Below are 13,225 nucleotides of genomic sequence, written 5' to 3'. Positions count from 1 at the left end.
AGGGACTGTAGGGTTACTGGAACCACACATATACTTTTATTTGGCCTTATGTGAACAAATACAAGTGCTGCAATGAATCACATATGATGTCACAATATATAGCATTAAGATCTTAAGGCCATAAAAAATATTTCCTAGATTCTCGTTCAAATAGTTCTAAAATTCATTTGAAATTTGGATACGCAAAATTTTTCCTTTTTTTTGCAGCATCAAGTCAGATGTGTAGATAAAATAGTTGACAATCCAAATTTAACTTTTTTTCAATTTACACAAATATATGTTAATTACTTAACAATAATTGAATCACGCAAGTGGATTTCTGACTACATTAACAGACAAGAATTTATGTAATCTCAAAATTTTCTCTGGTTATCTCCATTAGATAAAAAAAAAAGAACATAATTCTATGTTGTGTACTTATTAAATTTCCCCCCCCCACCAAAAAAAAAAATGTAAACTGATGCAAAAGTGTAAATTTGAATACTTATTTCTTTTATAGTAATGAACTTCAGCCACTTTGATGAATAAAAGAAAGATATTATCAAAACAGGGTCCATTTCAATTGAGTGCTGGGTAGAGAATCTAAAAATCTTTTTAAGTTGGCCTAAAAATAATACCATTACATCTGATAAACCTAACAGTGACACAACAGGAAGAGAGAGTTTTTTTATAAAGAGAACCTGCCCCTATACCTCACCTAACAACTTAAATTTGAGCACTTTGTCAGTTATGCAGGAAAACTTCATAAAACCAATTTCCTTCTCATGTTTGATTCAAATGTCAAAAATGTATTTATATCGTAAATTATTTTTTGTTCACATTCCTAATACAACATCAGATTTATCAAATAATTTTGTTTGTATACCGTAATCACTGGTAATTCAATTCTCTATCAATTGTTAGAATACAATTTGTAAATGTAATACTGTGGATTCATTTATTTTCGTGGGTACCAATTTTCGTGGTTTGAGGAAAACTTGCATATTCGTGGATATTTAATTTCGTGGTTTTGACAAAGTACGCATATATTCCTTTAGAAAATTTGCAATTCGTTGAATATTTAAATTCGTGGTTACCCAGTACCCACGAAATCCACGAAAATTGGTATCCAACGAATAATAATGAATCCACAGTACTCTGATAATGTGGATTCAGTTATTTTCATTGGTAACAATTTTTGTGGATTGAAGGAAATATGTTCGTGGATAATTGATTTCGTGCTTTTGCCGTTGTCTACATACAAGGCCTAAAATAAAATATTGTTTGTTTCCCCAATCCCAACCGACCCTGCAAAAATGGTGCTACTCATAAATTTTATTGTCATAACTAAGTTAAGTATAATTTTATTCACTTTGGATTTTCAGGCTTGCTGGATCGTCCGATAATGTTCAATCTCTTTGGAAAAATAAAATTATTTCCCTACCTACCTACCCACACCTGGCTTGGCTGGGTCGGGATTGGGGAAACAAACAATATATTAATTTAGGCCCAAGCCTTTGGAAAATTTGTCATTCCTTGAACTTTTAATTTCGTGGTTCATCCTTGGCCACAAAATCCACGAAAATTGGTATCCAACCAATTATAATGAATCCACAGTATATATATATATCTATATCAAACAACATAAAAATAAAGCCAAGTACAAGTTCTAACAATATATCTAGATAATGCTGACATTGTTTTAAACACTTTCATCCATGACCATACAGGCACAAACACACACACACACCCAGCCTTAAACACCTACACATACCCACACTCTACACACATACTAACAAACCCTAGCAATCAGAATTAGCCACTGGCGATGGGGGCGGGGGATATGGATTTGAAAAACTTCTTTCTGTCGATGGTGATGGTGGACAACTGATCATATCATCTGAGAAGTAATGGCTCCGTGGGGTAGGACACGGAGGATAAGGGTCATAGTCTGAAAACAATTCCATTATAGAACGTTTCGATTTATGTTTTTTAGTCCGCACATTATACGGATACGGTTCACTTTCCTCACAAACGTCCGTACTACACGGCGTTGTGTGTGGGGGTGGCACTGGGCGGAGCTTATAAGGTCGATACGACCTGACAGTAGATGGGCTGTTAGATGAATATCCATAGAATTCCCCATTACAAACAGATCTATCTGTTGTAACCGGACTAGGAGGGGGATTCAATGTCTCGTGCGGATATTGTGTCACTGTAGAACTACTAGAGGAAGCACCGGTCACATGATTTCTATCGTAAATGCCAGTAGTCCCGACAGAACCAAGCGACAATCCTGTTTCATGAGATTTCCCATGCGATGATAATGAATTTAAAGTCGTCTGAGCGGTTAACGGTTTAACCACACTCATATCAGTTTCATAAATTATCACTCCCGGTGGCTGCGACTTCCTCTTGCAAGCGAAAATGATTCCAAGAATTAACACAAGAACAATAAGGCCAATGACTATGATAATAGTATAATGAGCTGTGGATGGATTTGATGGATCTTTAGTTCCTGGGCAGTTGGGCCCTTTACATGAATGGGGAGGGGTAGTATGAGGACACATTGTATCCCCCTCCAAACAACAATGCTCCTCATCACTATGATCATGACACTGCGGAGTCCCGTCACACACCGAACTCTGATCGATACAATGATTATCGTTACAACGAAACTGATCAGCATGACAAATGGGACAATTTGATTCGTCAGATGCATCTTGGCATTCCTCAGATTTATCACAGCGCCAAGTACGTGGAATACAATGTATGTCTCCACTCAGACAAGCAAACTGATCAGGAGAACAGGTAGGAGGATCCGCACACATTTTCAAGTCGTCTTTAAGGTCTAAATTAGTCGGACAAGCACAACGCGAACTGCCGTCTCCTTTAGCAACACAGATATGCGAACAACCTCCATTGTTATGTGCACACGGATGTTCCATATGTTTTGGCAACACGTTCAATGCAACATGAAGGTCACTAAGTCCCTTCAAGCGACCCTGTATGTAAGTACGGTCCTTTCCGTTTAATTTGTCCGCCCTGGACATTAGCATATGATCCCTGTCAATCCAGTATAAATATTTGCCTAGAACGGCCATTCCTTTGGGACTTGCTATCTGACCATCAACTAAAACTATCCTGTTACCACCCGAAAGGTCAGAGCATTCAATTCGATTGAGATTTCCATCTGCCCAATATAATCTTGAATTCTGAACATCCACTGCCAGTGGTCCAGGTTTTCCTAAAGCTTTGGAGAACAATGTCATTCTTTCTGTACCATCCATGGCCGCTCTATCAATTGTTGGAGGCTGTACCATGTTCACCCAATACATGTGCCTGAAAAATATAAATAAAATAACATTGACTGATATAGAGTGTATGTGTCTCAACTTCAAACAGAAAGTTTTTTTCATTCTGCTTTTTGATACCAGAAATTTTTTATCATGTTTTACAAAGTTGACCTTCAATGTCCTACTTTTTATGTAAGTTTTTGAGTGATTTTCTTGATGTATAATCCACATATTTTGTTTTTCCAATGCATTCTGTAAATCAACATATTTTTTCCCATTTAGTCCATATACAAGCCAATTTTCGCAATTTTAAAATTTGGTTGATGTAGTGTGACAATTTATTTTTGCATTATTTTTCTAATCAAGAAAGTCGTGAAAAATTGATTGCTCAAATGCTCAAGAAAAATTAAAGTTCAATTCAATTTAATTCATCATCTAATCTATTCATTGTCAGGTATGTTAATCAGAAGACTTTTATTATTGCTGGAGATCTTACTGTAAATGACAATTTGGGAAAAAAGAAATAAAATATAAATAAAAATTAAAAAAATTTGAAATTTTTTCGGTTTTCAGGATTGTTGTTTTAAGTTCTATAGGTTCTCATTTGCAAGTGGTCTGAGAAGTTCAACTTCAGCGATCATTGGACTATCTATCAACAGTGGTAAAAAAAACTTCCAACCCAACTGGCGGCAAAGTGCATTTAAATTCTATCTAAATTGTTTTCTTGCTGAAGGTCAGTGATTTTCTACAGGTACTGTGGTTTCCTCTGTTAATAAAAACAGCTGGCTGCCATGTTATGAGATGGGTCAGTAGAAATCGACCTTATGCAAATGCATGAATACATGTACATGTATCATACTTTGATTTTGGAACATTCAAATACAAAATGTAATATGATATTTTGTATTGTTTTTATGTGAGCTTAGTTTTCAAACAGTTACAGTTTTGGCATAGAGAGTTTTTTTAAAGCGAAAAATGTTCACAGATGTATTGAAATTCATTTAGGAATTGAATGCTCTTTTTTGTAAATTTATTGGGGTGTAAAAGCGTTGACCGAAGTACATTTTATATGAAGCGCAGAAGCGCTTCATACTTAAAATGTGCGCACGGTCAACGCTTTTACAACCCTATAAAGTTACAAAAAAAAGCATTCAATACTTATAATTACATTTTTACCTATAGGATCATGAAAACACGCCTTATATTAAGTTTTTATTTTCTTTACCTGTGCACTTTATTGTGGGACCTCGTGTCATCATGAATGAGAAGTTTTATTGAGTGATACAACTGCTTAAGGAATAACACATGATGTGCAGTTAGCCAATCAGAATAACGTATTGTAATGAAACATACATCTAATGTAATTATTTGCATAAGGTCAATTTATATCGGACCAATCTCATATAGCCAACTGTGTATAAAAAATCCTAAAATGCAATCAATTTATCTTATGTACAAGATCGCCCTCCCCAAAGACTCTCTTCTTGGAAATATTGATGTAAGTTACCCTTTGAGTGGATTAAGCACAATAGATCTTGGTTTTTCCTTGTCTCCTTCGATGACCACACCCAGAGAGGTACCATCTAGTCTAGTGATGTTTATTACATTTCTCTTGGCATCAGTCCAGTAAATGACTCTAGAGTATGGATCGATGGCCATGTCGTACGGCTTGTAAGCCTCATTATCATTACGGACTATCACTTGTACCTGGAAAATAAAATATACAATGTTTAAAAATAGCTTTGAATAATGATGATTATATGAACTTGTTTTTAACAACAAGATATCATTTGAACATCAGGATATGTCAATGTGAAATATGAATACTGCTTTGTACAAGACTCAGAGCTCAAGGCTGAGCCAAATATTTATCTTGTTTGTTCACAAGGTTCTCATGAGTATAGTGTCAAACTTTGTTCTGACTATAAGCTGTACTATTAAATGCAGAAAGCAATTTTTAGCATAGAAGCTGCAAATGACAAATTTCAAGTCCTTGGTTTGCGAATCAGCTAGGGATCAAACCCTCTACCTCTTAAAAAGTTAAAATTATTACATAAGTTCTATTTGTGTCTTTGTTGAATTGTACTATTTCACATTTCTGGTCCTTTTATAGCTGATATTCAGTTGTTGCCGTTCGTTGATCATGATGCGGTTGGTAAGTATCTCTCGTTTCTCTTTTTTTTTTGGTCTGCTGAGGAAAGTTGTATTAATGAATATCTATATATACTTACATTGGTACCATTATCGGTTGACCTTTTTATATTGTTTTGTTTCCCTTCTATCCAGTATATATAATGATCAACTGGATCGTAGGCTAGTCCTTTCACATTTTTCAAATGAGGAATAGGTAACACTACTTCTGGTGTCTGTGGGTCAACATCATCGTTATCAATCACTAAACGACTAATCACATTTTTCTGGCTAAACAGAAGAAAAGTCTTTGGAGCTGAAATAGAAATAAATGGTGAAATAAATGCTATTATGTTGAAATCTTAATGCATTCAAAATCTGTATTAGGTTGCAGGTATATAGTGAGTAATTCTTCAGATTTATGAAATTCCTTGCGAAATTCACCATAAATTTCGAGTATCTGCAGGGGTGGCAAATGATTATTACCAATTGGTTGTTTCAGAATCTAAAGTACTATGGGTACTGTAAATTCAGAAATTATTGCAAGCATTTATTATTGCAATTTTGTCATTTTAGACTTTAATGCGATTTTAATTTTTACGATTTTGAGAAAAATCCTGTTTAATTCATATAAAATATTTCACAATGCCAGTTTAAATTATTGCGTTTACAACTCTGTCGCATTTTTCGCAATTATAAAAACCTGGCATTAATTTCTGAATTTACAGTAATTTTATTTTTCATACCTCAAAATGAAAATAATGTCAAATTTCAACTGTTTAGGACATTTTTAACAAATCACATATTTTGATTTACACTTTTGAAAATATTATCAAGAACGCATTAGATTCAGAAACAGCAAATTCAAACACATTCTTCAGTCAACACTTTGTTTTCAATAATCGACAAGAAAACTGATGATTAAGATTTTTGTATTTTCTTATTTATGCCTCAGTGGTCTCATAGTAGCGTGTTTGTCTGAAGTGGGGGAGGTTGTAGGGTTCAAACAGTAGCAGGGTCAAATCAAAGACTATAGAGGCCCCTCATGGGGGGGTCCTAGTAATCACATAATCACCATTTTTTTGCCAATATAATCACATAATCATTAAATATTTGCTTATCTTTAGTAATCAAATAATCATAAACTAAAAATACAGTCCTAGGTAATCAAATAATCATGAAATATTTGGCTTAATAATCAAATAATCATTAAAAAAACGGCCAAGTAATCACATAATCAAAAACCCCATGAGGGCCCTCACTTTAAAATTGGTATCATGCTAAGCATGCAGCATTAATGAGCAAGAGCAAAGACTGGTCATCTAGGAGACAGAATAATATGTCCAGGTAAGGCAACTTGTCTTCCTTCTGACTGTTACCTTGTGAACTAGCACATTAATATCCGGCTCAACAGTTTTGGTCTGGTACAACACATACCACATTAATATGTTCTCGTCATGAATATGCATTCTAATTTGCTGTTGGACGTTAAGCAGCCATCCATAATCGTCATCTTTATAATGTACCTACCTGAGCATGTTTTATTATCAGCATTCAATTTATAATGAGTAGGACAAGCACAGTGATGACTCAGATTTTTACCATCTTCTATAGGATGTGCCAAACACAAGTGGGAACATCCTCCATTTTTGTCATGGCAACTGTTGGTTCCTATAAAAGAAAGTGTTTAAAAACAGTTATTACTGCAACAAGTAACTAAATTCTGATCAAATATCTATAATAAATTGCTGTGATAAGTGTGCAAATGGGGTAAGGATACAACAAGAATTTAAATGTGTTCTTCTTAAAACATTGATGTGGTTCATAAGTGTTTCTCATTTCTTGTTTGTTATATAGATTAGACTGTTGGTTTTCCTGTTTGAATGGTTTTACACTAGTCATTTTTGGGGCCTTTTATAGCTTGCTGTACTGTGTGTGAAACAAGACTCTGTGTTGAAGGCTATACTTTGACCTATAATTGTAATCTTTTTCAAATTGTGACTTGGATGGAGAGTTGTCTCATTGGCACTCATATCTCATCTTCTAATATCTACTAACAATAGCAATTTCCTGTAAATTTAGAAATAATTGTGTGCATTTATTATTGGGATTTGGCATTTTTGACTGAAATATGATTTTAATTTTTGCAATATTGAGAAAAATCATGTTTAATTCAAATAAAGATTATCAAAATATGAGTTTAAGTTATTGCAATTATATATAAAAAAAATGTGGTATGATTGCCAATAAGACAACTGTCCACAAGAGACTAAAATGACACAGACATTAACAACTATAGGTCACCGTATAACCCTGTGAAAAAAAGATGGCAATAATTTCAGAATTTGCATTAGCCATGCTTGGTAAGTGGTGATAAAAATAAACACTATAATTATGATTGATCACAAGAAACCTATTTCTCAATAACAATAAAATAATCACACACTTGAACATAAACAACAGTATTGCAGCTTTCTCAACTAATGTTTACCATACCTGCTTGTCTTGAAGAATGATAGACCAATATATCCATGACAACCCCCATGTGATCTCTGAGTGTGGTACGGTTATTTCCATTGGTCTTGTTTGCTTTCTCTACCGTCTGCTGTTCCCAGTCAGCCCAGAATATGAAGTCATTGTACAGTGTTAAACCCATTGGTTTGGGTACCTGGTTTGTAATAATCTGAGTTCTGTTAGTACCTAAAAAGAGACAAGAAAAATGTCTGGAATATTTCTGTGAAGATCTTTCCTCATGTTATTAGTTTTCATGGTAAGTGGGGTCTAAAATTAACCTGTTTTAAGGTTACACGTTCAGACTCAATCATAATTGGCAGCTAAAGACCATTGTGTAGGATATACATGAAACCCTTCCAAATTAAATTCTTGTGATAATTGTTTTCTTTTTATAAAATTAAATTCTTGTGATAATTGTTTTCTTTTTATAAAATTAAATTCTTGTGATAATTGTTTTCTTTTTATAAAATTAAATTCTTGTGTTTATTGTTTTCTTTTTATAAAATTAAATTCTTGTGATAATTGTTTTCTTTTTATTAAACTTTTCTGTTGTGATCTATTTCCCTGTTCCAATTAAATTATGTGTAATTGGCCTTCAAAACTAGCCCAAAAAAGCTTTTTTTTATTGGATTGAAATTTTTTAAAATTATTTCCCAAAAGGGTCCTCTATTCTATTCTGTAACTGTATTTGATTTCATTGTAACAGCACACAATTATTTATCTCTTCTCATAATTTTTAAGCATACCGTTAATGTTGGCTGATTCAATCATGGCTTTGTCAATGCTTGCCCAGAAGATCTTTTTCTCTGTGAAATCTATAGTTATAGCATGAACTTTGCCTATATCCTCAACAACAACCTGTCTGCCTGTTCCATCTAATGCTGCTCTCTCAAGCCTGGCTGGTTCAGACCAGTCCGTCCAGTATATGTGCCTGTTAAAATGAAAGTACAAAGTTTTCATGCATTTTCAGAATAATTCTTGCTGGAAAATTGCCTGTTAAAATGAAAGTAGAAAGTTTTCATGCATTTTTCAGAATAATTCTGGCTGGAAAATTGCATCTCTACTGAGTCTGGTTAAAATATTTTAAAATCCTTCATAATAATTCCTTGGATTCTAATTTTATGGATTTCGGGGAAAATAGTGAAACATGAATTAAGACAGTCAATGAAATACACATTTTTTATAGGCTTGTCTGAAGCCATTTACAAAACCAAGAAATCAAATACCCACCAAATGTTAATTTCCATCAATCAACAAAAACAAATGAATCAACAGTATGGCTGTCATTTGTAATCAGTCTTTGCATAAGGGACCGACATCAAAAGAATGATGTAGGTTAAAAAACTTAAATCAAATAGTTTGGGGGTGGGGGTTAAAATTCTGCAAGTTTTGTATATCTAAAATCCATTTATACATATATCCCTATTGGTAAATCAATTTTTCCCAAATTAAGTTAGAAGGGGGGTGGGGTCAGTGAAAAAACTATGTGAATTAAGTTTTTTATCCTACATTGAACTTTTGATGTCATCCCTAAGTGGCTGACCTTTATGGTTATTGTTGGGGTTCGTGTTGCTCAATCTTTAGTTAGAAATTTGGTGGGGTTCGTGTTGTTTATTCTTTAGTTTTCTATGTTGTGTCGTGTGTGCTGTTGTTTGTTTGTCTTTTTCATTTTTAGCCATGGCGTTGTCAGTTTGTTTTAGATTTATGAGTTTGACTGTCCCTTTGGTATCTTTCGTCCTTCTTTTATATTTGTTGTGTTTTGTATCCTGCTGTCTGTCTGTCTGTCTGTCTGTCTGTCTGTCTGTCTGTCTGTCTTTTTTTCTTTTGCAATGGAGTTGTGGTTTCTTTTTTCACTTATGAAATCAAATATACCCATGGTGTTCTTTAATTTCTTAAGGCCTTTTTCTATATTTGTTAACCAATTATTTTCTATTCTGTAAACCCAACATGCCCAAAAGAGACTTGCATTTATTTCCATGTGCAACAATTTTCATGACAAATGTGAACACAAGCGGATAGAAAAAAAATAGTAGTTTCTGAATACCAACTAAAATTAGTACCCCACATCATTTCAGTCAACCAAACACAAAATCGACATACCCATTAGCTGGATCAATGGCTAAAGCTCTTGGCTGATGTAGATCTTTCCATACAATAACTCTCCGAGATGTACCATCAGTCCTGGCCACTTCGATCCGCTTAGATCCAGTATCTACCCAATAGATATTTTTAGCCACCCAATCTACAACCATACCTTCTGGATACTCCAGTCCATACTGAATCACCTTTTCTACTGCACTACCATTCATAAAAGCTCTGCTAATTGTCTACAATTGACAAAATACATATTTAAAAGACATATTTATTTCATTTGACAGGAAAATACCTAAATATTTCACTATATAATGGTAAGTATACTATTTCATCTGACAATTAAATACATAATTACTTTTTCTGACAGCTTTTTTAAGATAAAATGTATTTTTTTCACTCCACAGTTAAATACATAATAATCATGATAATGTCATGTCATAAAAGAAATCAGAAAAAATTGCATGAACGTTTGACTTTTTCAATTTTAATGTTGGCAGGGTAAAACAAAATGACTTTTGATTCCCACATACATTCATAGTTGTAACAGCCAAAAATCATAACAAAACATTCATTCATACTTGTAACAGCCAAAAATTATAACAAAAAAGCCATTATTTTAAAACACACATTAAAGAAAAATAATTTTCATACCCTCTCTGTTGCGTCTGTCCAATAGATCCTATTGTCATTAATATCATAATCAATGGCAATAGGAGCTTCCTTGATCCCTCTGATCGGGATCGGTCTGATTCGGTGATTGGATTCAAGCGACAGTCTCTTGATGTTCTGCTGACCGCTGAATATTAGGAAGGCCTCGGGTATTATACACGTCTTACTGTTACCACTGAGCTCTAGCCCCATTGGACAAGCACATACTGATTTATTTGGGGTCATTAAACAAAGATGGCTGCATTCTCCATTGTTGTGAGCACATGGGTTGGTGCCTAGAATTAAAATTGTTAAAATATATTATTGAAACATAATATTGCAATAAATACAAAAGATCACACAATATTTTTTTAACTGTTTCAGATTTTGTCATGTTTGTGCCTTAAATAAATTACTACACAGCATGTGTTTTGTTCATTGTTGAAGGCCTTCTTGCAGTCTTCATGCTCAGGCTTGTAAAATTGCTCTTGGGCCTGTAAAAATTGTCTCTGCAGGCCAACAGAATCTAACAAAAAAATCCAAACTTTGAGATCAGGGCCTGTAGATTTTTAAGTTCATTGTGAAGACTGCTTCTAGTTACCTTCTATTGACTAGTGATCCAAAGTTGTTTATATCGGCTTCCTATGGTCAGTATAAACTTGGGAGATTGTAAAACTGTGACAAGATAACATTATCAAACATTTTTCAAATCTTGCATTTCAAATTTTTATAGCATTATTTGTATGACGCCTTTTCTGAAATGGCAATTATTTATTTCACATTTTTGTGCCTGCTTCAACAATAGCAATAATAGCTTCTAAATCAAAAGTATATCCTATCCCAAAAAAGATGTTACCTTCTATTTTGACTAAGTTGACAGCCTTAAGTCCCATTAAATCTGGCAGCTGGTCAACAATGGTCTTCCTGTCAATACCTGACCGTTTATTAACACGTTCTATTGACCGTCTCTGCCAATCGGTCCAATAAATGTAATCACCTGAAATGTTAAATCTTTTATTAATAAAATATCACAAAAGCAGACAAGAAAAATATGTGTGTGATTATATTTCTTATGTACCACATTCTCTTAAGAGTCTACTTAGTCAAAGGTAGGACATTGTTATGCTTTGTAATATTTACATGTAATACACTTTTTCATGTTTTTAGAAAGCTGAATTTAAAATTTGTAAAGGTTTCTGCAGAATAATTTGTCCTTTTTGTGATTGCTACTTTCAGTGAAAAAGTGTGAAATTGACAGCAAAATGTCCAATTATAAGTAAAATACTGGACAACTATTAACATTTTCATAAGATGCTATATTTTGATGACAAAGAAACTGATGTCCAAGTTTTGTAAAAATTATATCTCATTATTAAAAGCAAATTATGTAAAGAAGAAATCAAATTTTTAATACAGAATGGCACTGAATATTAGTCTTTTGGTCACAAAGAGGTAACTGTTCCAAGTTTTTATAAATTAAATGAAGGCTTGATAAAGTTATAGGTGTTAATATAACTCTTTATCAACAGTCTGAACTTTAACATGTTTAATAACTGTGAGCTCAGATCTGTTCATTGTGTCTTTTTGTATAGGATGTATAAGTACCAGGCCACTTGTATTTTTGTCCTTCTGATGAGTAAAGCCTTTTTCAACTGATTTTGATAGTTCTTTCTTATGTTGTACTGTTAAACCACTGTCCCAGGTTAGGGGGGGGGGGGGGGATCCTGCTAACATGTTTAACCCCACCACATTATTTATGTATGTGCCTGTCCCAAGTCAGAAGCCTGTAATTCAGTGGTTGTCGTTTGTTCATGTGCTACATATTTGATTTCCGTTCATTTTTTTGTACATAAATAAGGTCGTTAGTTTTCTCGTTTGAATTGTTTTACATTGTCTTATCGGGGCCTTTAATAGCTGACTATGCAGTATGGGCTTTGTTCATTGTTGAAGGCCGTACAGTGACCTATAATTGTTAATTTCTGTGTCATTTTAGTCTTTTGTGGATAGTTGTCTCATTGGCAATCATACCACATCTTCTTTTTTATATTAATGTTGATGTTGGCAATTATTTTTATTATGGTTTCTCATGAACTTACCTAACAAACTAAATCCAAACAAATGAGGTAGATTTTGATTGACTAGTACACGTCTCCCCGTCCCATCATAATTGGCCACTTCTATTTTATCAAGACTAGCGTCCCCCCAGTATATCTTCATCTCAGCATGATCCACTGCAATCCCATTCGGCCAACCTAATGATACATTCACCAGAGCCAACCGACCAGAACCATCCATGTTAGCTCGTTCTATTTTTGGTTTCTTTCCCCAATCCGTCCAGTACATGTATCTGTAATAGAACAAAATATACTTAACTCTAAGATAAATTCAAAAGGCTGGAAAGCCAATCTTGTAGCAAATGAAATAAAATGGAAATGTATGTTCACAAATTTCATTGAATATTGTGGATTCATGAATATTCATTGGATAACAATTTTCATGTATTTCGTGGATACAGGTAAACACAAATTTAAATGTTCAATATGGAAAACATTTTCTATAAAGTT

General features: G+C 33.8%; 1 protein-coding gene across 2 annotated transcripts in view; it reads right to left on the bottom strand.

Moving 5' to 3' along the window:
• Window positions 1-436: 436 nt before the first annotated feature.
• The window catches only part of LOC139482087 (low-density lipoprotein receptor-related protein 6-like), an 86,335-nt gene continuing 73,546 nt past the window's right edge, over window positions 437-13,225 (bottom strand). For both annotated transcript variants that reach the window (XM_071265742.1, XM_071265743.1), the window contains 10 exons: window positions 12,758-13,008; window positions 11,518-11,658; window positions 10,665-10,957; window positions 10,020-10,246; window positions 8,666-8,850; window positions 7,902-8,105; window positions 6,936-7,076; window positions 5,507-5,721; window positions 4,783-4,982; window positions 437-3,321 (listed from right to left, as the gene is read on the bottom strand). In XM_071265742.1, the coding sequence (XP_071121843.1) occupies window positions 1,782-3,321; window positions 4,783-4,982; window positions 5,507-5,721; window positions 6,936-7,076; window positions 7,902-8,105; window positions 8,666-8,850; window positions 10,020-10,246; window positions 10,665-10,957; window positions 11,518-11,658; window positions 12,758-13,008 (3,397 nt within the window). In that variant the 3' untranslated portion in view covers window positions 437-1,781. The remainder of the gene's footprint in view (window positions 3,322-4,782; window positions 4,983-5,506; window positions 5,722-6,935; window positions 7,077-7,901; window positions 8,106-8,665; window positions 8,851-10,019; window positions 10,247-10,664; window positions 10,958-11,517; window positions 11,659-12,757; window positions 13,009-13,225) is intronic.

This window comes from Mytilus edulis, chromosome 7 (assembly GCF_963676685.1).
Source record: "Mytilus edulis chromosome 7, xbMytEdul2.2, whole genome shotgun sequence".
Classification (NCBI taxonomy): Eukaryota; Metazoa; Mollusca; class Bivalvia; order Mytilida; family Mytilidae; genus Mytilus; species Mytilus edulis.
This window is presented reverse-complemented; position numbering and strand designations above follow the sequence as displayed.